Genomic DNA, 27801 nt, shown 5'->3' with positions numbered 1-27801 from the left:
TAAAAACCTGGATGCAAAAAAACTTTCTAAAACTCAACTGCAACAAATCTGAAATAATTATCATTGGCCCCGACTCCCTCACTCGCTCCACTCAGGACTTTTCATTAAACATCGACGGCTCCCTTGTCACTACCTCCACCCACATCCGCAATCTAGGTGTAATTTTCGACCCTACCCTTTCACTCCTCCCCCACGTAAACCACATCACCAAAACTGCATTCTTCCACCTCAGAAACATTGCCCGTCTCCGGCCCTCCCTCACATCCTCTGCTGCCGAAACCCTCATCCACGCCTTCATCTCATCCCGACTAGACTACTGCAACAGCATCCTCTACGGCATCACCTCCAAAACCCTCAACAAACTGCAATACGTCCAGAACTCTGCTGCCCGCCTGCTCACCGGAACCCGCTCCAGAGAGCACATCACACCTGTCCTTCATGACCTCCACTGGCTGCCTGTCAAATACAGAATCACCTTTAAAATACTCCTCACCACCTACAAGGCACTCCATAACCTGGCACCACCCTACCTCTCTGACCTCCTCCAGCCACACGTCCCGTCCCGTTTCCTCAGGTCTAGTGATGCCGGCCTCCTTGAGGTCCCCAAGACCAGGCGCCGAACCTGGGGCGACAGGGCCTTCTCCGTGGCTGCCCCCTCTCTCTGGAACGCTCTCCCCAGGCACATCAGAGATGCCCCCTCCCCCCCTACCTTCAAAGCCACCCTAAAAACTCACCTCTTCACATTAGCCTTTCCAAACTGACCCTGCCCTAGGTGTCTCTTATTTATTTATTTATTTTTATTTTTATTTTATTTTTTCTAATAAAGTTGTTTTTATTAATTTATTTATTAATATATTCTGTAGACATACCCTCATCCGCGTTCTTTTCCTGAAAGCTGATCTGTCCAGTTTTGGAGTTGATGTCAGCAGGCCAGGGAAGCTAGGGTCGATATTCTTCTCTTGATCATCTTCGGTGGCATAAGGGACGGTGTGAGCGAAGACAACCAGGGGGTTTAGCTCACTCGTCTGCGGGAACAAACTGCCGCCATTGCTTGCCGTGCTACCGAGGTCCTTTGTCCCTGAATTGCTCACACACTCCGGCAGATTCAATGGGGGTCTGGCGGCAGATTTCTTTGACTTTATCGTTGGAAATGCATCTGCTTTGAGTGTCGCAGGATATCCACACATTCTTGCCATCTCTGTCGTAGCATAGCTTTCGTCGGCAAAGTGTGCGGAACAAATGTCCAATTTCTTGCCACTTTCGCATCTTTGGGCCACTGGTGCAACTTGAATCCGTCCCTGTTCGTGTTGTTACACCCTCCGACAACACACCGACGAGGCATGATGTCTCCAAGGTACGGAAAACAGTCGAAAAAACGGAAAATAACAGAGCTGATTTGACTCGGTGTTTGAGAAAATGGCGGATTGCTTCCCGATGTGACGTCATCGCTCCGAGAGCGAATATTAGAAAGGCGTTTAATTCGCCAAAATTCACCCATTTAGAGTTTGGAAATCGGTAAAAAAAATATATGGTCTTTTTTCTGCAACATCAAGGTATATATTGACGCTTACATAGGTCTGGTGATAATGTTCCCCTTTAACTTTACAGTACGGATAAGAACGGAATTTTGTTGCATTGGCTCGTTGTAGTGCAGGATAAAAGAGCAATAAGGTGCAGATATAAATAAATAAATAGGTTACTGTACAGATAAATATATTGCACTTTTGCATATGCATCCACATTTATGGATGTATGTTATATTGTCTTTATATTCCAGCGCGTTAATCCATTTTTTGGGGGGAATTGAGGGGATTATTATTATGATGCGTTCAAGAGTCTTATGGCCAGAGGGAAGAAGCTATTACAGAACCTGGAGGTTCTGCTACGGAGGCCGCGGAACCTCCTTCTAGAGTCCAGAGGTGAAAACAATACTTGGTGGGGGTGGGAGGAGTCTCTACAGATTTTCTGAGCACTGGTCAGGCAGCGGCTTTTTGCGATTTCCTGTATAGGAGGAAGAGGAGTCCTGATGACTGGTCGGAGGGGGCCGTAGGCGCAAACTGGCAGCCTCGCTTCAGTCAGTCGACCCCAGGGCAGCTGTGGCTACAAATGTAGCTTACCACCACCAGGTGTGCATGAATGATGGGTTCCCACTTCTCTGTGAGCGCTTTGAGTATCTAATAACAGAAAAGCGCGATATAAAACCTAATCCATTATTATTATTATCTTTTCCGCCGTCCTCACCACTCTCTGCAGAGACTTCCAGTCAGAGGCATTGCAGGCTCCAGTCCAGACAGAGATGCAGTTGGTCAGTAGGCTCTCAATGCCTCTGTAGAATGTGGCGAGAACGGAGGGAGGGAGCTGTGCTCTTTTAATCCGACGCAAAAAGTGCATGCGCTGCTGAGCTCTTTTTACAAGGTAGGGAACTGTACATAGGTCAGATATGTTATTGTATTTATTATGATCAAAATCAAGAGTAAGATTACTAATTCAGTGTTAATATTGGAGTGGGCCCCGGGTCCCTCTGTAGTGTAGGTCCTGAGGTCAAACAGGTTAAGAACCCCTGCTATATACAATGTGTGGGGGGGGCGTGGCCTGCGGACCGGCTTCAAGATCAGCGACAGGTGCGTAGATGACACAGCTGAGAGTGTTTCTCTACTCTCACTCTGACTCGTGTTCCACCATCAACAACTCTCTCCTCTCCTTTCCGACCGCTGCCTTTAACAGAGCGACAGGTGATCAGACAAACACGCTCAGCCGTGTCACCTACGCACCTGTCGCTGATCTCGAAGCCGGTCCTGGCACACCCCGCTTTGCTGCAGGTCCGCAGGCCACGCCACCCCACACAATGACCCTGCAGATGAAAATTAAAACTATTAAAGGCTACAACCTGACACATTAAAATTGTATATGTTCATTAATGTACTATAACAAATGGCGACTTCCTGTCAGGAGTTGTAATATACATCTATACACAAGCTTATTGCTGTGTTTAGTGGGACAGACGGAAGTTAAGTTGGAGAAAATGTGTTAGTTTATAAATCAATTCATGTTTCTCTGCGGCCCGGTAGCAAATACGTCATGGACCGGTACCGGTCCCCGGACCGGTGGTTGGGGACCACTGATCTGCATAGTTGTGGTAAGACACATTGAATCATAAATATGTCACATCATCTCGTGACTCTACCCAGCACCACTGAGCATCATAACCGAACAGAGTAGCCATCTTCTCATCCTCTTCTGTTGTGTCATCAGCTCGTGCGTCTCTCGGTGTAGTCGTGCATTCAAGTAAAACGCCGCCGATGGTATCGGCACATGTTTTTATGCCAAGTGATGGGAGAGTGTCAGAGCGCAGACTCTGCGAGTCTGAGAAATTGCTCGGACTTTCTTCAGCGCTCCTCCGGTCTGAATGATCGGCGGCGGCGTGTAAAGCGCCATCTGATGATTCCCCGTTAAAGCTTCCAGGCGGATTTTCAGGGTAGGTTGACCTTGGAATGTCCCTGTAAGAATACATGTCAATGAAGGAATTGGGCCCACATTTGATTAAGGGGAACTGCACTTTTCCCTGAGTTCTGTCTATCGTTCAAAATCCTTATGTGAGACAATAACTTTTTTTTTCATGCATTATAAATCATAAATAAAACGCTAGCAAGAGTCAGCTAACAATGGAGGGAATGGGATTCGCTCTATTCCGCTAATTGCTTGGATTTTACTGACGTCGCATTCGACTCAAGTCCCTCCGCCCCGTTAAATATGCGTGGTGGTCTGTTCTCAATAGGTACTAGAGGCTGGGCCGATAAAACTTTATCAATATATTTCATTTGTTTCAACTAATAAATGAACCAAAATATGACTTATTATATCTTTGTGGAAAATGTTGGACGCGGTGTGTTGTCGGGCTTATGGGATGTAATGCAAGTGTAAGCCACTGTGACACACTATTTTTCATTTCTAATTTTTTTATTATTTTTTTATTAATGTTTTTAATGATGATATCAATGAGGGTTTGTTAATCACTGCTATCTTGAAATTGTTACTAATATTGATGCTGTTGTCGTTAATGTTCATTTTTGTTTCACTACATTTGGATTTGTGTGTCCTCAATTGCTCTGTTTATTGTTGTTCTTGATGTTGCTGGGACGGGTTTGGTTTTGGAATTGGATTGCAGTGTTGTGGTGTTGTTGATTGATTAATAAATTCATTAATATATATATATATATATTTCATTATTTGAATTTGTTTTAACCATTAAATGAACCTAAAATATGACTTATTTTATCTTTCTGGAAAATATTGGACACATGGTGCCGTCAAGCTTATGAGATGTGATGCAAGTGTAAGTCACTGTGACACTATTGTTAAAGTTAAAAGTTAAAGTTAAAGTACCAATGATTGTCACACACACACTAGGTGTGGCGAGATTATTCTCTGCATTTGACCCATCACCCTTGATCACCCCCTGGGAGGTGAGGGGAGCAGTGGGCAGCAGCGGTGGCTGCGCCCGGGAATCATTTTGGTGATTTAACCCCCAATTCCAACCCTTGATGCTGAGTGCCAAGCAGGGAGGTAATGGGTCCCATTTTTATAGTCTTTGGTATGACTCGGCCGGGATTTGAACTCCCAACCTACCGATCTCAGGATGGACACTCTAACCACTAGGCCACTGAGTAGGTTCAGTTTTTAAATGTCTTTATTTTATTTTTCATAAATGGCTGTGATGATAATGTAAATGAGGGATTTCTAATCACTGCTATGTTGGAATTCTTATTAATATTGAACACTGTTGTCGATATTATTCATTTTTGTTTGACTACTTTTGGATTGTTTTGTGTCTGTTTTGTGTCTGTGTCGGGTTTGTGTGTCCACTGTCCTCTCAATTGCTATTCTGAAGGTTGCTGGGCTGGTTTTGGTTTTCGAATTGTATTACTATGTTGGACTAGTAGTAGTAGTAGTAGAAGACAAAGAAAAAGAAGAAGAAGAAGAACAAAAAGAAGAAGAACAAGAACAAGAAGAACAAGAACAAGAAGAAGAACAAGAACAAGAAGAGCAAGAACAAGAAGAAGAGCAAGAACAAGAAGAACAATAGCAAGAAGAAGAACAAGAACAAGAAGAACAAGAAGAAGAACAAGAAGAACAAGAACAAGAAGAACAAAAAGAACAAGAACAAGAAGAAGAAGAAGAACAACAAGAAGAAGAAGAACAACAACAAGAAGAACAAGAACAAGAAGAAAAAGAACAAGAACAAAAACAAGAAGAACAAGAACAAGAAGAACAAGAACAAGAACAAGAAGAAGAAGGCGAACAACAACAACAAGAAGAACAAAAACAAGAAGAACAAGAACAAAAACAAGAAGAACAAGAACAATAAGAAGAAGAAGAAGAAGAAGAACAACAACAACAACAACAAGAACAAAAACAAGAAGAACAAGAACAAGAAGAACAGGAAGAACAAGAACAACAAGAAGAAGAACAAGAAGAACAAGAAGAACAAGAACAAGAAGAACAAGAACAAAAACAAGAAGAACAAGAACAAGAACAAAAACAAGAAGAACAAGAACAAGAAGAACAAGAAGAACAATAACAAGAAGAAGAACAATAACAAGAAGAAGAACAAGAACAAGAAGAACAAGAACAAAAACAAGAAGAACAAGAACAAGAACAAAAACAAGAAGAACAAGAACAAGAAGAACAATAACAAGAAGAAGAACAATAACAAGAAGAAGAACAAGAACAAGAAGAACAAGAAGAACAATAACAAGAAGAAGAACAATAACAAGAAGAAGAACAAGAAGAACAAGAAGAACAAGAAGAAGAACAATAACAAGAAGAAGAAGAAGAAGAAGAACAACAAGAAGAACAAAAACAAGAAGAAGAAGAACAAAAACAAGAAGAAGAACAAGAAGAACAAGAAGAAAAAGAAGAAGAAGATTTTTTATGTGAGACAAGAACACATGGGTTTTTTTTTTCATGCATTATAACTCGTAAATAAACACTAGCAAGAGTCAGCTAACAATAGAGGTAATGGGATTCGCTCTATTCTGCCTATTGCTTGGATTTTACTGATGTCACATTCGGCTCAAGTCCCTCTCCCCCGTTAAATATGCGTGGTGGTCAAGCGAGCTCTGTTCTCAATAGGTACTCGTAAGGCTGGGCCGATAAAACTTTATCAATATACAGTACAGGCCAAAAGTTTGGACACACCTCATTTCAATGTGTTTTCTTTATTTTCATGACTATTTACATTGTACATTGTCACTGAAGGCATCAAAACCATGAATGTGGAGTTATGTACTTTACAAAAAAAAACTGAAAACATGTTTTATATTCTAGCTTCTTCAAAATAGCCACTCCTTGCTCTGATTACTGCTTTGCACACTCTTGGCATTCTCTCAATGGGCTTCAAGCATGCCTGTGAAGTGAAAACCATTTCAGGTGACTACCTCTTGAAGCTCATCGAGAGAATGCCGAGAGTGTGCAAAGCAATAATCAGAGCACAACAGTTCGATATGTCTGGGAAGGCGACCGATGTATAATCCTTGATATCACTCGACAAATATTCTTTTGATCAATTATAGGGATCTATTCCATTGCATAGTTTGACTTTTTTTTTTTTGCTCATATCGGATTTTTGCAGGACGATTTAAGCTTTTTTTGTACTCTGATTGATCGGTCTAAAGGTTTTAGAATCTGGGTGATAAGCAGATCCAGTAAGGAGCACTGTTTGACATAAAAACTACAAACATAATAAAACAATCACTTACTGTACAATGTAGTGTTGTCCCGATACCAATATTTTGGTACCGGTACCAAAATTATTTTGATACTTTTCGGTACTTTTCTAAATAAAGGGGACCACAAAAAATTGCATTATTGGCTTTATTTTAACAAAAAATCTTAGGGTACATTAAACATATGTTTCTTATTGCAAGTTTGTCTTTAAATAAAATAGTGAACATACAAGACAACTTGTCTTTTAGTAGTAAGTAAACAAACAAAGGCTCCTAATTTAGTCTGCTGACGTATGCAGTAACATATTGTGTCATTTATCATTCTATTATTTTGTCAACATTATTAAGGACAAGCGGTAGAAAATGAATTATTAATCTACTTGTTCATTCACTGTTAATATCTGCTTACTTTCTCTTTTAACATGTTCCATCTACACTTCTATTAAAATGTAATAATCACTTATTCTTCTGTTGTTTGATACTTTACATTAGTTTTGGATGATACCACAAATTTGGGTATCAATCCGATACCAAGTCGTTACAGGATCATACATTGGTCATATTCAAAGTACTCATGTGTCCAGGGACATATTTCCTGAGTTTATAAACATAATATGAATTTTTTTTAAACCAAAGATGTTGTGATGCCAAAAAATATTGACGTAATCATAGTAGTATCAACTAGATGCGCTATTGTACTTGGTATCATTACAGTGGATGTCAGGTGTAGATCCACCCATGGCGTTTGTTTACATTTTGAAGCCGGTGAGCAACGGTGTGTAGTGAAGCATGTTTAGATATTCTTTGTCCTGCAGGGATGATACTTGTAAGAAACGTACTTTATTTGTTGCCATGGAGGCGAGGATTAGTGATTTAGAAGTAGCTAAAACAATGCAGACGGCGGATGTACGTTAGCAGTGGTCCCCAAACTTTTTGTAACTGCGGACCGGTCAACGCTTGAAAATGGGGGGGGGGGGGGTTTATTTATTTAAATTTTTTTGGTCATAAAAAAGTGAGTATAAATGGGGAAAGCAGGTTTTTGGGGTTGGTGCACTAATTGTAAGTGTATCTTGTGTTTTTATGTTGATTTAATAAAAAACAAATAAAACAAAAACGTTTTTATTTATTTATTTTTTTTAATTTCTTGTGCGGCCCGGTACCAATCGATCCACGGACCGGTGGTTGGGGACCACTGTCTTAAAGCACCTCTTCCTGAGGGCGTTTCAGTGTTATAACTTCACCTTTATCGTCAGTTTGTAAGCCAAAATGCGTCCGTTCTCCCTTTTCTGTCCAAACACTGTGTCTGCTTGTAAGTACTCTGTGTGTGTGCGCTGCCGAACATGCTCCTCTGCTCGTAAACCAGCAATGACACAACGTGACGACGACGCAGCTCTTTTCAGAGGCGGTATAGAACCTAATATGATTTATTAGTATCGCGGTACTATACTAATACTAGTACAATGTCTGCTCTCACTGGGATGTTTATATCTTCCCGTTTAGTTAAAGAATTACTCAGAATCGTCACGCAGGTAAAACAAAAAAAAGTTGGGGAAAACAAACGTCTTTGTGGGTATAAGAAAAAAGGGTATACCGTAGTTTTCGGAGTATAAGTCGCTCCGGAGTATAAGTCGCACCGGCCGAAAATGCATAATAAATAAGGAAAAAAACATATATAAGTCGCACTGGAGTATAAGTCGCATTTTTGGGGGAAATTTATTTGATAAAAGCCAACACCAAGAATAGACATTTGAAAGGCAATTTAAAATAAATAAAGAATAGTGAACAACAGGCTGAATAAGTGTACGTTATATGAGGCATAAATAACCAACTGAGAAGGTGCCTGGTATGTTAACGTAACATATTATGGTAAGAGTCATTCAAATAACTATAACATATAGAACATGCTATACGTTTACCAAACAATCTGTCACTCTTAATCGCTAAATCCCATGAAATCTTATACGTCTAGTCTCTTACGTGAATGAGCTAAATAATATTATTTGATATTTTACGCGAATGTGTAAATCATTTCACACATAAGTCGCTCCTGAGTATAAGTCGCACCCTCGGCCAAACTATGAAAAAAACTGCGACTTATAGTCCGAAAAATAAGGTAAGTTGAATGTTAAAGTTGACCAACATTCTACTATACAAGTGAGAGGCATGATTTATAATCTAGAATTAACTTTTACCAACCCAGAGGCGATGCAGCAGCTCACCGGCTTCGTATGTCAATACCTGCATAAGCTAGTTAGCGGCGTGGCGCGGTTCCGAGAGTGGCCGTGCCAGCAACCTGAGGGTTCCTGGTTCAATCCCCACCTTCTACCGACCTCGTCACGTCACCCTTGCTCCTGATGGCTGCTGGTTAGCGCCTTGCATGGCAGCTCCATCAGTGTGTGAATGTGTGTGTGAATGGGTGAATGTGGAAATAGTGTCAAAGCGCTTTGAGTACCTTGAAGGTAGAAAAGCGCTATACAAGTACAACCCATTTACCATTTAACTGTGATCACGGCACCACTGAAAGTAGTGCCACAGCGTTGGCGCTTATAACAATATCGCTAATATCAGGTTAATTTTCAGCAGTGTTGGGACTAACGCGTTACTTTGTTAGTTAGTTTCGGCAGTAACTAGTAATCTAACGCGTTATTTTTTATATTCAGTCACTCAGTTACCGTTACTACATGATGCGTTACTGCGTTATTTTACGTTATTTTTTATGTAGTATCGGCTAGAAACAGAAGATCTGAGTGTGTTTTATTGCAGCGCTGCGGTGGAAAAGAAAAGGCGTGCTTTGCTTGGGTGGGGGCTCCCAGACCGTAGTTGAGGGGCGCAGGGGAGATGTTCCTCCAGGGCCTATGTACTTCGGGGCTAACAACCTTCACTTTACCCGGAAGACTGTTTTCACTGCTGGACTCTAGAAAGAGGTTCCGCAGCCTCCGAAGCAGAACCTCCAGGTTCTGTAACAGCTTCTTCCCTCAGGCCGTAAGACTCTTGAACGCATCATAATTAAATTAAATTATCCCCTCAACTCCCCCCAAAAAGGATTAACTCGCTGGAATAAAAAAGACAATATAACATACATCCATAAACGTGGACGCATGTGAAAAAGTGCAATATATTTGTCTGTACGGTAATCTATTTAATTATTTATATATATATATATATATTATGTATATATATATATATATATATATTTATTTATTTATTTATTTTATATATTATATATATTATTTATATATATTTATTTATATATGCACCTTATTGCTTTTTTATCCTGCACTACCATGAGCTTATGTAGCGAAATTTTGTTCTTATCTGTGCTATAAAGTTCACATTTGAATGACAATAAAAAGGAAGTCTAAGTCTAAGTGGGTCTTTACAGCTGAGGGTGAATGACGAGGTCGGCGGTTTGTTGCAACTTTGTGACTTTATTGGACGCAGCCATCCACCAAGCTAAAGCACCTGCACCACTCACTGTCGCCGGTCCCTCACCTCTCTCGCCCACTCACTCACTGACGTCACTCACCTCACATTCTGTCATATCTTAAAGAGCCACACACACACACACATACGCTACTCTCATAACAACTTACAAGACATCATGGTGAAGCCAGAAGTCGAGTTTCTTAACATGGAGACATTCTCAATACTTTTATTTTGTCGAGCACAAAGAAAATAACATTTTAGTTAAATGCAAGTTGTGTCTTGGATCAAAGATCATATCTACTTAAAGTTAAAGTTAAAGTGCCATTATGTTGCAGCTATTTAAAATAGTTTTGTCAATTTGTTCTGGCCTGAACTAAATTGGCCCTTTGAAACATATCTTTGTCTTTGTGTGTTGTATGTAGACCACATTGCTTTCTGAGTTCAGTGATGCAAATGCATGTCAAGTTGATCAACACATTGTATTATTCTCCAGTGCAATAAAAGTACTGAAATGAAGGCTAAAAGGGCATTAATGGGAGCCTTAAAAAAAAAAAAAAAGTAACTAAATAGTTAATTTTCACAGTAACGCATTACTTTTTGGTGTTAGTAACTGAGTTAGTAACTGAGTTACTTTTGAAATAAAGTAACTAGTTACTGATTTTCAGGTCACGCGATGTAAATGGAGAATTGTTAACAGAGTTTGGATGTTTTTTAAAAGGCTTTATGGGTGTAATAGATTAGTCCCATTAGCTGCACTTTTAGCCACTTCGTAGTTGCCGTATATGAACAATTTTGAATGCATAAAAAAATGAAGAGGTGTTGTGAATGACAGGCAAAATTCTCCCAAATAAGTGCAGTTACCCCCTTTTTGAAACATGGCAACACAAAAAAAAGTGCACCTGCATGGAGATATGGAAGGTCCATGCTCCTCCGCCGTCACCAGGCTGCTCACACTTCCCGTCAAACTGCTGTCACAGCTGGCCAAGGTGGCGCGCTCCAGCATCAACCAGCGCATGGCCTCGATGCCCTCGTGCACGGACACCAGCTGGCGCAGGATCCTCACATCCGCGGAACGCAACCACCTCTGAGCGGAGAGTGAAGAATGGAGGGGATGACTTTATTGCTGCGGTGATGCTTCGATACAGTATTTCAAACCTCCTGATTGACACCACTGTGAACAAACAACTATATTCTGTTCGCATGACATTAAATTGATCGCAACTGGACTGTTAAGATTGTCGTAGAAGACCTATCCCCCACATAAAATGCCGTCTCAAGAAGGGAGATATGGTCTAAAACAGGGGTGTCAAACGTATGGCCTGCGGGCCAAACAGGTTTTAATCCGACCCGCAAGATAATTAAGTATAAAAATGAACTGCATTTTTTTTAATGAAAGTAACCGCAGTTCTAAATGTGTCCACTGGATGTCGCAATTCAAGTGTAACCCACGTCCCACGTGACACCGTTTAAAGGGGACGTGTCAGCTGACTTTCAGCGGATGGCGCTACTCCAATCAGCGCAGGTGCAAGCAATCAGCTGGCAGCAGACTGGCGCACAATACCTTCTTTTTAATTATGAATTATCCAGTCAACGGATAAAATAACGAAACGGTAAGATGCAAAGACTCGAGGCCACGTGATCGTCATCTTTTGTAGTTTGAGTTCCGTGGAGCGCTCGCAATAAACGACACGATGTGCACCCTGAACTACATTGTAAAAATGTGTGTTTCTACATTTATTTTATGCTCTAATCTACCATGTTAACATTGGGTAAGTTTGTAGTTATGTTACCTTGACTTCGACTATGGTGTCATTTTGATTATTGTTTTATTCAAATTATAATATTTAAATGATGATAAATAGAGATGTCCGATAATGGCTTTTTTGCCGATATTGTCCAACTCTTAATTACCGATTCCGATATCAACCGATATATACAGTCGTGGAATTAACACATTATTATGCCTAATTTTGTTGTGATGCCCAGCTGGATGCATTATACAATGTAACAAGGTTTTCCAAAATAAATCAACTCAAGTTATGGAAAAAAATGCCATATTTATTATTGAAGTCAAAGTGCGTTATTTTTTTTAACATGCCTCAAAACAGCAGCTTGGAATTTGGGACATGCTCTACCTGAGAGAGCATTAGGAGGTTGAGGTGGGCGGGGCTGAGGTGGGGGGTTAGGGGGTAGCGGGGGGGGGTGTATATTGTAGCGTCCTGGAAGAGTTAGTGCTGTAAGGGGTTCTGGGTATTTGTTCTGTTGTGTTTATGTTGTTTAACGGTGCGGATGTTCTCCCGAAATGTGTTTGTCATTCTTGTTTGGTGTGGGTTCACAGTGTGGCGCATATTTGTGTTAAAGTTGTTTATTCGGCCACCCTCAGTGTGACCTGTATGGCTGTTGACCAAGTATGCATTGCATTCACTGGTGCGTGTGAAAAGTCGTAGATATTATGTGACTAGGCCGGCACCCAAAGGCAGTGCCTTTAAGGTTTATTGGCGCTCTGTACTTCTCCCTACGTCCGTGTACACAGCGGCGTTCTAAAAAGTAATACATTTACCGATACCGAAAATTTTGAAACAGATACCGATCATTTCCGATATTACATTTTAAAGCTTTTATCGGCCGATAATATCGGCAGTCTGATATTATCGGACATCTCTAATGATAAATGAATGTGTTGTGGCAGTTGCGGATGTCACCAATGTGGTAAATACACTGTGACAAAGTCTAAGTTCATCGTGTTCTTAATGGTGTTTTTCCTCAGAATTTTCAACCAAGTGTTTTGCCAAGAGGATTATTTGAAATATATACATTTTCAGAATGTGCTTGTTCTATTTTTGGCTAAAGTAAAACAAATAATCCAAACTTGTCTATATTTTTAACTTATTATGCCATGATTTTACCAGTCCGGCCCACGTGCAAATAGATTTTCCTCCATGTTGCCCCTGAGCTAAAATGAGTTTGACGCCCCTGCTCTAAAATCTATATCGTAAAATATATTACAGGCTAATATATTAACGATATACATCACAAGATATCGTTTGGTATATAAAAATTATAATAGAATAACCGCCATATTTTAAAAATGAGGTTTTTTGGGGTTTTTTTTTTTTACATGAACATTTTTTTTATAATCAAAACAACGGAGCAATACCAAAATTGATAGTATCGATGCCACATACGTAGTACATATTACTTCATTGTCATCGGTTTGTTTACTACTTAGTAAATACAGTAAATCGTCATTTATCAGTAGTAGTTAAGTTAATTAGTTCCTGACCATGGTAATAGCTGATTATAACTAATATTTTTCATAGGTACAGCATTAAAAAAAACTGTTAGAGACCTTCTAAATATGATCTTTAACATTATGAGAGCCCGCTACACAGGAAATTAAACCAACATGGTTACCTTTACACTCTTAATTTATTATAATTATGCTGTATGAGGCTGAGCCAATCACTGGCCTCGATGCTGAACAGCACATTCCGATTGGTTTGGTCTCATCTCATGTCCCATACAACTACAATATAGTATTGATGTTGTACAAACCCCGTTTCCATATGAGTTGGGAAATTGTGTTAGATGTAAATATAAACGGAATACAATGATTTGCAAATCCTTTTCAACCCATATTCAGTTGAATGCACTACAAAGACAACATATTTGATGTTCAAACTCATAAACTTTTTTTTTTTTTTTTTTTGCAAATAATAATTAACTTAGAATTTCATGGCTGCAACACGTGCCAAAGTAGTTGGGAAAGGGCATGTTCACCACTGTGTTACATCATCTTTCCTTTTAACAACACTCAGTAAACGTTTGGGAACTGAGGAGACATATTTTTTAAGCTTCTCAAGTGGAATTATTTCCCATTCTTGCTTGATGTACAGCTTAAGTTGTTCAACAGTCCGGGGGTCTCCGTTGTGGTATTTTAGGCTTCATAATGCGCCACACATTTTCAATGGGAGACAGGTCTGGACTACAGGCAGGCCAGTCTAGTACCCGCACTCTTTTACTATGAAGCCACGTTGATGTAACACATGGCTTGGCATTGTCTTGCTGAAATAAGCAGGGGCGTCCATGGTAACGTTGCTTGGATGGCAACATATGTTGCTCCAAAACCTGTATGTACCTTTCAGCATTAATGGCGCCTTCACAGATGTGTAAGTTACCCATGCCTTGGGCACTAATACACCCCCATACCATCACAGATGCTGGCTTTTCAACTTTGCGCCTGTAACAATCCGGATGGTTCTTTTCCTCTTTGGTCTGGAGGACACGAAGTCCACAGTTTCCAAAAACAATTTGAAATGTGGACTCGTCAGACCACAGAACACTTTTCCACTTTGTATCAGTCCATCTTAGATGTGCTCAGGCCCAGCGAAGCCGACGGCGTTTCTGGGTGTTGTTGATAAACGGTTTTCGCCTTGCATAGGAGAGTTTTAACTTGCACTTACAGATGTAGCGACCAACTGTAGTTACTGACAGTGGTTTTCTGAAGTGTTCCTGAGCCCATGTGGTGATATCCTTTACACACTGTTGTCACTTTTTGATGCAGTACCGCCTGAGGGATCGAAGGTCCGTAATATCATCACTTACATGCAGTGATTTCTCCAGATTCTCTGAACCTTTTGATTATATTACGGACCGTAGATGGTGAAATCCCTAAATTCCTTGCAATAGCTTGTTCAGAAATGTTGTTCTTAAACTCTCGGACAATTTGCTCACGCATTTGCTCACAAAACGGTGACCCTCGCTCCGTCCTTGTTTGTGAATGACTGAGCATTTCATGGAAGCTGCTTTTATTATTATTATTTATTTATTATCCTGTTCACCTGTGGGATGTTCCAAATAAGTGTTTGATGAGCATTCCTCAACGTTCTCTGTAACTGTTGCTACTAATAATTATTATAATTTGTTTTATTTCTCTAAAAACAGAATAATAAGTTAAGTTCATAAAAGGGAATTCAAATCAAAATGCATAAAAGTTCATAAGAAGGCTATATTTAAGTTACTATGGTTAAAAATTTAATTTCATGTCTTTTTGTTAAGTTTGTGGGCATACTTTTATTTTGAAGTGTCCCGTTTGGTCTGTCGTCTGATGTAAGGAAGCTACTTCCGGGTATGCATTTTTTGATGCAATGTGAAGGCAGAAAGAGAGAGACTGACTGTCACATTTCCTCCTAAAAGAAGCATGCAGGCCAACGAGGTATTTGTTTGTCATTTCTGTTTGTATTTACTTCGGTAAAATGTTTGATCCACATGCTGTGCATGTTGTTATTTTTACGTTTGTAACGTGCTTTATTTTCTTTCAGCTTTCACGGTGAATTTGAAGGGAAAGGAAGCCTTCAAATAAATCAGTTCAAGAAAGCCATTGTGTCTGTGCTGTTTGGAGGGAGCTACATCCTCAGTCTTTTTTGCCACTTGTGCCAGCTTTTTGGAAACATGTCGCAGGCATCAAAATCCAAATGAGCTAATATTTGCAAAAAAAATAACTAGATATAGATAAGTATATAGCAGAGGTGTGGACTCGAGTCACATGACTTGGAATCGAGTCAGACTCGAGTCATGAATTTGATGACTTTAGACTCGACTTGACAAAATGTGAAGAGACTTGCAACTCGACTTAGACTTTAACATCAATGACTTGTGACTTCACTTGGACTTGAGCCTTTTGACTTGACATGACTTGACATGACTTGCCACTTTCCCCAAAATCCAAAGCTTAAAAAGTTATTTGGGAGCGCTCCGTATTTTTCATTTTCTTCGTCTGTCTATCAGCGTGTTATTCCTGTCAGCTGGTGTGCTGTCAGTACAACAGCCAATCAAATTAGATATACGTTGTTTTCATCACACAGCATTCATCCAATCAAATTGCAGGACAACCAATGAACTAGAGTTGTCCAACAACGTGCCAGTGATAAACAATTATGTTAAAGTTGGTTTCATTCGGGTATAAAAACTACGACTTGGTCAACAAAAAACGAATTGCGGTAGGCAAATCACGCAGTTCGAATATTACAGACGGAGACGCAACAACTTCCAACTTCGTTCGACATTTGAAGTTGCACAAAGAAGGGTAAGTTCTGAATGTAAGATAACGTTTATTGGGTAAGTAACGTGACTTTTATTTGCTGTGTAGTTAAATCAGTGAGGCTGCAAACTCACTGCTAACGTTATAACCATAGACATCTTATAAGTAGACGCAGCATAGAGCGCTACTGCCTACTGGCGCAGACGAGGCGCGTGGCCGCCATCTTGGAGTGGTGATCCGCTCCACTCAGTGCAATTAATTTGGCAGGAGCAATGAACTGTCAGCGCATTTAATTCATTTTACCTCACTGAATACGACTGATTTTCACCCCCTTTTTTGTCATACGTGTAGCCATGATAACAGACACATGTTTTGGCGTGTTTTATTATTCATAGTTTGCTTAACAGTAATATAATATTCTTATACACTATAAATGACCAGACGTCAGAGATCAAAACTGGGAATATAATCCCAGAGAAGGGGAAAAAAACGGTAATCTATTTTTAAATTGAAGAAACAATATGATTAGGTTATATATACATATGCGTGTATCCTACATAAACAATGTATGAATACATTAGATATCTATATATCTTAGGGACCTATAGACTGTATCTCTGTTGCTTCAGCAGCAGAGAGTTTATTCTGTCTTGACACTTTGTATTGATATTTTCTATTACATTCTTCCCTTAAATGATAATGTTTGCAGTGATTGTTTTATATGTATTATTTTATGTAAGTCGCTTTGGATAAAAGCGTCTGCCAAATACTTAAACATATATAAACACCTGAAAGTCTTTATATCAGCTAAAACCACCAATCTGTTTCACTGGATTCAGAATAAAACCAAATTCTGTTCAACCCAACAATGTTAGTATTTGAATATTGTTACTTGAAGACTGATTCCTGGTTACAATTATACTGTTAAGAAAGTATTGTCTTATACTTTGCCTAAAATGAGAATGCATCATAATCAGTGGCGGCTGGTGAATTTTGTTTTAGGTGGGGCTGAAAGTTTGTAAACCAAACCCCTGTAGGGGCGTCATCCTCCCCCAGAAGATTTCTTTGTGATTTTCACATACAAATATTGAAGATCTTTGATCCTTCTCAACTCTGTGGTAATATTATTTTCATAAAATACAACCAATAGTACGTTAATGTTAAATCTCACTTGTGAAAAGTAATCCCCCGATTCCTATTTTCAACAGTCCGCTCATTTGAGCAGGAAAACGGTGAACACCATCTTTGTTTTCTACCTGTCATCTGTCAGTTTCGGCTGCTCACCGGCTCCTCATCAGCACTTCAAGATGGCGGCCAAATTGCTCACGTCACAGCAACCAATGCTGCGTCTACTTATAAGATGTCTATGGTTATAACGTCATTGCAAACACGGCAATCTGTTGCGTCCACTGCAGTTTGCTACCTTATTCATACTTTTTGTCAAGTGATTTTTTTTAAGCAGGGTTTCATGAGGTACCTACACATAACGTTACGTTAGTCAATGTATCACACACAGTAACGTAACGTTAGTCAATGTATCACACACAGTAACATTACGTTAGTCAATGTATCACACACAGTAACATTACGTTAGTCAATGTATCACACACAGTAACGTAACATTAGACGGCAGTCAGCAGCACCGCGTATTTTAGCCACCTACAAAAAGACAAACATAGTCAAATAAAGGTCAGTTAAAATGTATACTATATTAAGAATATGTGTACATATTGCATAGGGTCCTGACATCTAAAAAGTACAACTCTGTTCATTGTTATGTTCATATATTTGTTATGTTTTTCATGTGTACGCACACATAAACACACATACAGTATGAGATGAGATAAGGTAAGAACAGGATATAAACTGCTGTGGAACTAGTTACAATGCAATATGCCATGGAAATACAATGTTAACACTTTTGTGCAAATAAGTACAGTTGCACTTGTTTTTTTTTCAAATGTGTTTATTCTGTAAAGGAATGAGTTACATGTTTAAAATGACTGGTTAATAGTGCTATTTTGAAGTGCAATGTCAGCACTATCTTTTTCCCTGCAATTTCAAATGCACTTGTTTTAATAAATAAATACAGCGTTTTAAAAGCATACACAATCTGTGTAAATATATTAGTCTGTGGTTAAATGACTTGAAAGGACTCGAAACTCAAAATGCAGGACTTGGGACTTGACTTGAGACTTTCCAGTCTTGACTTTGGACTTGACTCGGACTTGCCCTGTCTTGACTCGGGACTTGACTCGAGACTTGAGGGTAAAGACTTGAGACTTACTTGTGACTTGCAAAGCAATGACTTGGTCCCACCTCTGGTATATAGTCTTTGCAGTCTATTCAATTGAATATAAGTTGAAAATGATTAGCAAATCATTGTATTGTGTTTTTATTCTGTTTAAGAAATATTTACCATTTCTTGCTTTAAGTGGCTCAATTTGGAGGAAAGATCATCAGGAGGATGGCGGTCCTCTGTCTGGCCGACGTCCGAGTCCACATCCTCCCTCATCCAAAGCAGAAGACTTTCAGGTGTTTTCCTGCCAACTTTACCTTCCAGCTCCTTTAAATGTGGAAATGTAACATAAACCTCAGAGTCCTCGTCGGCCATGTTGCTTTATACTTCCCGTTAATGAAGAGGGAACGGCGCTCATTTGAACGCCAGCAGGTGAGTCCTCTACCAACAGTCCATTGAAAAGCGACGACAACGTAGCGAAATGAAAAGCTCTTGTGCCGCCATTGAGAGCGTAGAAGATGCTGGTTTTGATGAAAAAAGACGCCAAACAATGGCAGAAGCTTCATTATTGACACCTGCTGCTGTGTGGACGTGACGAGCGCGCATGCGCCAGTAATGTATATGGGGTCACGTGACTACACACTGACAACAGTTTATGTAAACAGCAGGCCACGATACTGTTTAGTCGACATTTTTCAATATAATTGAATGATTATGGGATTTTTGTCTTTAATTTTTTTGATTATTTTTGTATTCTGAATAAAACAGGGTTTTAGGCGAACAACAATTTAACATATTTTACACTACGGATTTTTTTTTATTTTTTTTTTTATTTTTATTTATTTTTTTTTTTTTTTAACAATTCCCACAATGCATTGCCGGTACGGGCGGAAGTTACATTCCAAAACTGACTTGACTCAGGGCGGTGTTCATTTAACCAGTAATATTCATAATGCCGATGTCGTTTGTTTTAATGTAATAAAATAATACAATTCTTCCCTGATTCCCAAAGAGCTTTATTCTCCTTAATCACTGAGTTTTGAAATAATATAATTAAAAAATATATATATTATCTTCCTGTACAAAGTGTTTAAGAATGTTGCTAAAATGTACAGTTATACTACTGTACAGTGTAATGGTGAGGAACTTGTAGGCTGCAATACATTTTATCCAACAGCAGAGGGAGACAAACATTGCCACATACAACTTACACATGTAGAAAAGTAACACAAGTTGCCAACATTTACATAAAACAATATGCTGAGCGCACATGCGCCAGTAATGTATATGGAGTCACGTGACTACACACAGTTTATGTAAACAGCGGGCCACGATACTTTTTACTCGACATATTTCAATATCATTGAATGATTTGGGGATTTATGTCTTTAATTTGTTGATTATGTTTGTACTCTGAATAAAACAGGGTTTTAGGCGAACAACAATTTAACATATTTTACACTACGGATTTTTTTTTTTTTTTTTTTTACAATTCCCACAATGCATTGCCGGTACGGGCGGAAGTTACATTCCAAAACTGACTTGACTCAGGGCGGCGTTCATTTAACCAGTAATATTTATAATGCCAATGTCGTTTGTTTTAATGTAATAAAATAATACAATTCTTCCCTGATTGCCAAAGAGTTTTTTTAACCTTATTCACTGAGTTTTGAAATAATATAATTAATAAAATATATATTATATTCCTGTAGAAAGTGTTTAAGAAGATGCTAAAAATGTACAGTACTACTACTGTACAGTGTAGTAGTGAGGAACTTGTAGAATACAATACATTTGATCCAACAGCAGAGGGAGACAAACATTCTTACATACAACTTACTACACTCATGTACAAAAGTAACACAAGTGGCCAACATTTACATAAAACAATATGCTGAGCGCGCATGCGCCAGTAATGTTAATGGAGTCACGTGACTACACACTGACAACAGTTTATGTAAACAGCGGGCTACGATACTTTTTACTCGACATTTTTCAATATCATTAAATGATTTGTGGATTTTTGTCTTTAATTTGTTGATTATGTTTGTACTCTGAATAAAACAGGGTTTTAGGCGAACAACAATGTAACATATTTTACATTATAGAAGGGTTCGGATTTTTTTTTTTTTTTTTTTTTTTTATATTTCCCACAATGCATTGCCGGTACGGGCGGACGTTACATTCCAAAACTGATTTGACTCAGGGCTGTGTTCATTTTAACCAGTAATATTCATAATGCCGATGTCGTTTGTTTTAATGTAATGAAATAATACAATTCTTCCCTGATTCCCAAAGAGCTTTATTCCCCTTAATCACTGAGTTTTGAAATAATATAATTAAAAAATATATATATTATATTCCTGTACAAAGTGTTTAAGAATGTTGCTAAAATGTACAGTAATACGACTGTACGGTATAGTAGTGAGGAACTTGTAGGCTGCAATACATTTTATCCAACAGCAGAGGGAGACAAACATTGTTACATACAAATGACTACACTCATGTACAAAAGTAACACAAGTGGCCAACATTTACATAAAACAATATGCTGAGCGCGCATGCGCCAGTAATGTATATGGGGTCACGTGACTACCCACTGACAACAGTTTATGTAAACAGCGGGCTACGATACTTTTTACTCGACATTTTTCAATATCATTGAATTATTTTTGGGATGTTTGTCTTTAATTTGTTGATTATGTTTGTAATCTGAATAAAACGGGGTTTTAGTCGAACAACAATTGAACATATTTTACACTATAGACTTGAATTTTTTTTAAACATTTCCCACAATGCATTGCAGGTAAGGGCGGAAGTGAGATTCATAAACTGACTTGACTCAGGGCGGCGTTCATTTAACCAGCAATATTCATAATGCCGATGTCGTTTGTTTTAATGTAATACAATAATACAATTATTCCCTGATTCCCAAAGAGCTTTATTGCCCTTATTCACTGAGTTTTGAAATAATATATTTATAATTTAATTTTAAAAATATATACTATATTTCTGTAGAATACTACCGTACAGTACAATAGTGAGGACCTTGTAGGTTGCTATACACTTTATCCAACAGCAGAGGGAGACAAACATTGCTGAATCCAATTTACACTCATACAGAAAAGTAACACAATATCTACTGTACATAAAACAATAATACTTCAAGCATGTGTTGTATTTGTCTGCACCAATCACTACAATGTATACCGAAGGGTGCTTTAATATAACATACTTTGTTATTGTAGTTTGGTTTTTTTCCCTAAATTATTGGTCTTCAAAGGTGGAAAGCTTAGCCATAATTCTTGTTCTTGATCATAATTTAAACAATGATACCTGTTCAGATGTTCTATTCAGATGGATGCATTTCCCGTTAAGCATGAGTGTCAATCAATACACTATTTATCTAGAATTTAGTAGTGTTGATATAGATAGAACAGATAAAAGTTGAAAATAATGATCAAAATTTTGCATGTTTAACACATATAAAGCTTGTTTGTATATTTTCTTTTAGGTTTTAAATGACTGTCTTTCAGAAGAAAGAATGGGTTCTCTTGAATAGATGAATATGTTCTTATTTAATTAAAAAAATGTGTAGCTGAGATAGGCTCCAGCGCCCCCCGCGACCCCAAAGGGAATAAGCGGTAGAAAATGGATGGATGGAGGGTGTCATTATACCACATTGAGGCTGTTTGGTGTGACCCGAGGATGCAGAGACGGTAGGGAAAAACAATTATCAAGTTATTTAAACAAATATTTAAACAAATATATACATATATCATTTTAAAATATATACATATAAATGGGCAGCACGGTGGAGCAGGGGTTAGTGCCTGTGCCTCAAAATACAAAAGTCCAGGGTCTCTTAGTCAAGATCAAACTTTGCTGGATTTTGTATTTGATGATCTGTAGTGTTGTCATCAGTGTTAAGTAATTTATTTGAAAAAGTGAGTAATTACTGTATAGTTGATACAGGGCTTGAATGTGCTTTGGTGACGGTTTCTCTCCTTGTCTACAAACAGGGTATTGACTTGTTGTCAATTATTCCCCCGTAGTAGTTAAAGTTGTGTGTGTGTGTGTGTGTGTGTTAGTAACACTGTTAATATGGAACGGCATTATGCCTGACACTGGTTGTCACTTATCTCCTTTTCTTCCCCGTTTCTCGTTTACGATACAAAACCCAAAAACCAGTGAAGTTGGCACGTTGTGGAATTCGTACATAAAAACAGAATACAATGATTTGCAAATCCTTTTCAACGTATATTCAATTGAATAGACTGCAAAGACAAGATATGTAATGTTCGAACTGAGAAACTTAATTTGTTTTTGCAAATAATAATTAACTTAGAATTTAATGGCAGCAACACAAAATAAGCAGGGGCGTCCATGATAACGTTGTTTGGATGGCAACATATGTTGCTCCAAAACTTGTATTAATGGTGCCTTCACAGATGTGTAAGTTACCCATGCCTTGGTCACTAATATACCCCCATACCATCACAGATGCTGGCTTTTCAACTTTGTGCCTATAACAATCCGGATGGTTCTTTTCCTCTTTAGTCCGGAGGACACAACGTCCACAGTTTCCAAAAACAATTTGAAATGTGAGCTTGTTAGATTACAGAACACTTTTCCACTTTGCATCAGTCCATCTTAGATGAGCTCGGGGCCCAGCGAGGCCGGCGGCGTTTCTGGGTGTTGTTGATAAATGGCTTTCGCTTTGCATAGTAGAGTTTTAACTTGCACTTACAGATGTAGCGACCAGAAAAACACTGACCCGAGAAATGAGTAGCTGATGCAGAACTTTGAAAGACTGTGTTGGCCCTGTGATGAGGTGGCGACTTGTCCAGGGTGTACCCCGCCCCAACTCACATTAAAATACAGTAGTAACTCAACTTACAGTCGTGGTCAAAAGTTGACATACACTTGTAAAGAACATAATGTCATGGCTGTCTTGAGTTTCCAATCATTTCTACAACTCTTCTTTTTTTGTGATAGAGTGATTGTTTTTGTTTCGCAATTATTGGATATTAATTCAAACCATAACCAAGCATGCATCACTAATAGCTCTTGTCTCAAAGTAGGTGTACTGTCACCACCTGTCACATCACGCCATGACTTATTTGGAGGGTTTTTTGGTGTTTTCCTGTGTGTAGTGTTTTAGTTCTTGTCTTGCGCTCCGATTTTGTTGTTGATTTGCCATGTCATGTTCCGACCGGTAGGAGGCCACGGGGAAGACCCAGGACATGCTGGGAAGACTATGTCGCCCGGCTGGCCTGGGAACGCCTCGGGATCCCCCGGGAAGAGCTGGACGAAGTGACTGGGGAGAGGGAAGTCTGGGCTTCCCTGCTTAGGCTGCTGCCCCCGCGACCCGACCTCGGATAAGTGGAAGAAGATGGATGGATGGATGGATGTTCGGATGTACTTTGTGGACGCCGTCTGCCGCTCCACATGCTGTAAGTCGTTGCTGTCGTCCAGCATTCTGTTTTTGTTTACTTTGCTGCCAGTTCAGTTTTAGCTTTGTTTTGCATAGCCATCCCTAAGTTTGGACAACTTTGGTTCTTTTATGAATTTATTATGGGTCTACTGAAAATGTGAGTAAATGTGCTGGGTCAAAAGTATACATACAGCAATGTTAATATTTGCTTTCATGTCCCTTGGCAAGTTTCACTGCAATAAGTCGCTTTTGGTAGCCATCCACAAGCTTCTGCTTGAATTTTTGACCACTCCTCTTGACAAAATTGGTGCAGTTCAGCTAAATGTGTTGGTTTTCTGACATGGACTTGTTTCTTCAGCATTGTCCACACATTTATGTCGGGACTTTGGGAAGGCCATTCTAAAACCTTCATTCTAGCCTGATTCCTTTACCACTTTTGACGTGTGTTTGGGGTCATTGTCCTGTTGGAACACCCAACTGCGCCCAAGACCCAACCTCCGGGCTGATGATTTTAGGTTGTCCTGAAGAATTTGGAGGTGATCCTCCTTTTTCCTCTCTATAAAGCACCAGTTCCATTGGCAGCAAAACAGGCCCCGAGCATAATACTACCACCACCATGCTTGACGGTAGGTTTGGTTATCCTGGGATTAAAGGCCTCATTATTTTTATTTATTTATTTTATATATATATTTATATATTACTTATATATATTTATTTATTCATACATGCACCTTATTGCTTTTTTATCCTGCACTACCATGAGCTTATATAACGAAATTTCGTTCTTATCTGTGCTGTAAAGTTCAAATTTGAATGACAATAAAAAGGAAGTCTAAGTCTTTTCTCCTCCAAACATTGCTGGGTATTGTGGCATCACATGGACAAAGATAAGACCTTCTGGAGGAAAGTTCTGTGGTCAGATGGAACAAAAATGGAGCTGTTTGGCCACAATACCCAGCAATATGTTTGGAGGAGAAAAGGTGAGGCCTTTAATCCCAGGAACAGCATGCCTACCGTAAAGCATGGTGGTGGTAGTATTATGCTCTGGGCCTGTTTTGCTGCCAATGGAACTGGTGCTTTACAGAGAGTAAATGGGACAATGAAAAAAGAGGATTACCTCCAAATTCTTCAGGACAACCCGGAGGTTGGGTCTTGGGCGCAACAGGACAATGACCCCAAACACACGTCAAAAGTGGTAAAGAAATGGCTCAATCAGGCTAGAATTAAAGTTTTAGAATGGCCTTCCCAAAGTCCTGACTTAAACGTGTGGACAATGCTGAAGAAACAAGTCCATGTCAGAAAACTCAAGACAGCCATGACATTATGTTCTTTACAAGTGTATGTAAACTTTTGACCACGACTGTATATATACGTATATATTTTTTTTATATACATATACATGCTTCAGTATATCGATCGGTGCTTGGCAAGTTGGATAGAGTAGATAAGTATCGATCCAGCATCGCTTTAAATCAATAATATATAGATTTTATTGATACTAGAAAAAAGTACTTAAAAAAAAAAAAAAGAGTCTTGAATGTTGAAAAATTATAAAATTATTATTGAATATTTCTTAAATACTGAAAAAGTGTTCCTCTTGTTCCCCCAACCTAAAGTGTTGGTTGCACTTTATTCAAATTAAGTGTGAATCCATTAATTGGCGATGATAGCATGAATGTGCAGTAAATGAGTGTCTCCATGGTGAAAGCCTGGTATAGTACACACAAAAACCCCACGCACCACACGCAGTCTTAGTATATCACTAACAGTACACTATTTTATAGTTTTGTACACACTAATAGTACAAACTAGTTTATACTTTGTACACACTAACAGTACACACTATTTGTATAGTTTTGTACACACTAATAGTACAAACTAGTTTATACTTTGTACACACTAATAGTACACACTATTTGTATAGTTTTGTACACACTAATAGAACAAACTAGTTTATACTGTGTACACACTAATAGTACACACTATTTGTATAGTTTTGTACACACTAATAGTACACACTTTTTTTTACACTTTGTACACACTAACAGTACACACTGTTTTATACATTGTACACACCATTTAAAAGTTTGTACACGCTTATAATACAAATGAGTTTATAGTTTGTGCACATTTATAGTACACACTATAGTATAGTTTGTACACACTAATAGTACATACTAGTTTATAGTTTGTACACACTATCAGTACATACTGTTTTACAGTTTGTACACACTAATAGTACACACTATATCATAGTTTGTACATACTTATAGTAAACACTTCTATAGTTTGTACACACTAATAGTACACACTATCTATAGTGTGTACACACTTATAGTACACACTATATTACAGTTTGTACACACTTATAGTACACACTATTTTATAGTTTGTACACACTTATAGTACACACTATATTACAGTTTGTACACACTAATAGTACACACTATTTTATAGTTTGTACACACTAATAGTACACACTAGTTTATAGTTTGTACACACTAGTTTATAGTTTGTACACACTAATAGTACATACTAGTTTATAGATTGTACACACTATCAGTACACACTGTTTTATAGTTTGTACACACTAATAGTACACAGTATGATATAGTGTGTATTACACACTATATCATAATTTGTAAACACTTATAGTACACACTATTTTATAGTTTGTACACAAACTATACAATAGTACACTATATCATACAAACTATGATATAGTGTATACTACACACTATATCATAGTTTGTACACACTAATAGTACACACTATTTTATAGTTTGTACACAAACTATACAATAGTACACTATATCATACAAACTATGATATAGTGTGTACTACACACTATATCATATCATCACACAGCATTCATCCAATCAAATTGCAGGACAACCAACGAAGAAGACATGTCCAAACCACACGCCAGTGAACAAAAAATTATACCTAAAATAATTTTGTTTGGGTATAAAAATTACGAGGTGGTCAGCACAAAACGGTTTGCAGTATGCAACACATGTGGTTCGAAAATTACTGATGGAGAGGCAACAACGTACTTCCAACTTCGTCCGGCATTTGAAGTTGCACAAAGAACGGTAAGTTTTGAATGTAAGATAACGTTTATTGGCTAAGTAACGTGACTTTTATTTGCTGTGTAGTTAAATCAGTGAGGCTGTAAACTCACTGCTAACGTTATAACGATATTGCAAACACGGGAATCTGTTGCAGTTCACTACCTTATTCATACTTTTTGTTCAGTGATTTTTTTTAAGCAGGGTTACGTTAGTCAATATATCACACGTAACGTTAGACGGCGGTCAGCAGCACCGCGTATTTTAGCCACCTAAAAAAAGACAAAAATAGTAAAATAAAGGTCAGTTAAAATGTATACTATATTATGAATATGTGTACCGTTTTAGCTAGCTTTCTGACATACTGTTGGTTGTTTACCTCAGTGGTCCCCAACCACCGGTCCGTGGATCGATTGGTATCGGGCCGCACAAGAAATATTTTTCTTTTTCTTTCTTTTTTTAATTAAATCAACATAAAAAACACAAGATACACTTACAAGTAGTGCACCAACCCAAAACAACTCTCTCCCCCCTTTTGTTCTGGGCATTGAACATGAAGACTCTTCCTTCACTGTTCCGAGTGGCCATGAGAGTCTTGGCAGTGCCTGCCTCCAGTGCTCCAGTGGAGCGAGTTTTCAGCCATGGTGGCATCATACTACGCCCCCATCGTGCACAAATGACTGACAGACTCTTGGCTAATTTGGTCTTTTGCAAATGCAATGCAGCATAGGGCCCTGACATATAAAAAGTACAACTTTTTTGTTATGTTCACGTATATGTCATGTTTTTTCAATGTTAACACTTTTGTACAAATAAGTACATTTGCACTTTATTTTTCAATGTGTTTGTTCTGTAAAGGAATG

At 38.6% G+C, this 27801-nt stretch overlaps 1 protein-coding gene across 1 annotated transcript; it reads right to left on the bottom strand.

Annotated features, from left to right (window-relative positions):
- Window positions 1-2699: 2699 nt before the first annotated feature.
- LOC133575664 (uncharacterized) lies at window positions 2700-19022 on the bottom strand. The gene is made up of 3 exons (XM_061928373.1): window positions 18611-19022; window positions 11051-11235; window positions 2700-3497 (listed from the first exon to the last, which is right to left on the bottom strand). Exons 1-3 carry the CDS (start codon window positions 18803-18805, stop codon window positions 3152-3154), a joined length of 726 nt encoding a protein of 241 aa, XP_061784357.1. The 5' UTR covers window positions 18806-19022; the 3' UTR covers window positions 2700-3151.
- Window positions 19023-27801: the final 8779 nt, after the last annotated feature.

This window comes from Nerophis lumbriciformis, linkage group LG03 (assembly GCF_033978685.3).
Source record: "Nerophis lumbriciformis linkage group LG03, RoL_Nlum_v2.1, whole genome shotgun sequence".
In the NCBI taxonomy this organism is placed as follows: Eukaryota; Metazoa; Chordata; class Actinopteri; order Syngnathiformes; family Syngnathidae; genus Nerophis; species Nerophis lumbriciformis.
This window is presented reverse-complemented; position numbering and strand designations above follow the sequence as displayed.

What these genes read in the sequence shown, in the direction of transcription:
- LOC133575664 (XM_061928373.1), bottom strand. Translation starts at nt 18,805, where the DNA reads ATGGCCGACGAGGACTCTGAGGTTTATGTTACATTTCCACATTTAAAG. An exon ending in GCCACTTAAAGCAAGAAATG is followed by an intron (nt 11,236 to 18,610) that starts GTAAATATTTCT and finishes CTCTCCGCTCAG; the next exon opens with AGGTGGTTGCGTTCCGCGGA. An exon ending in CCTTCCATATCTCCATGCAG is followed by an intron (nt 3,498 to 11,050) that starts GTGCACTTTTTT and finishes GTATTCTTACAG; the next exon opens with GGACATTCCAAGGTCAACCT.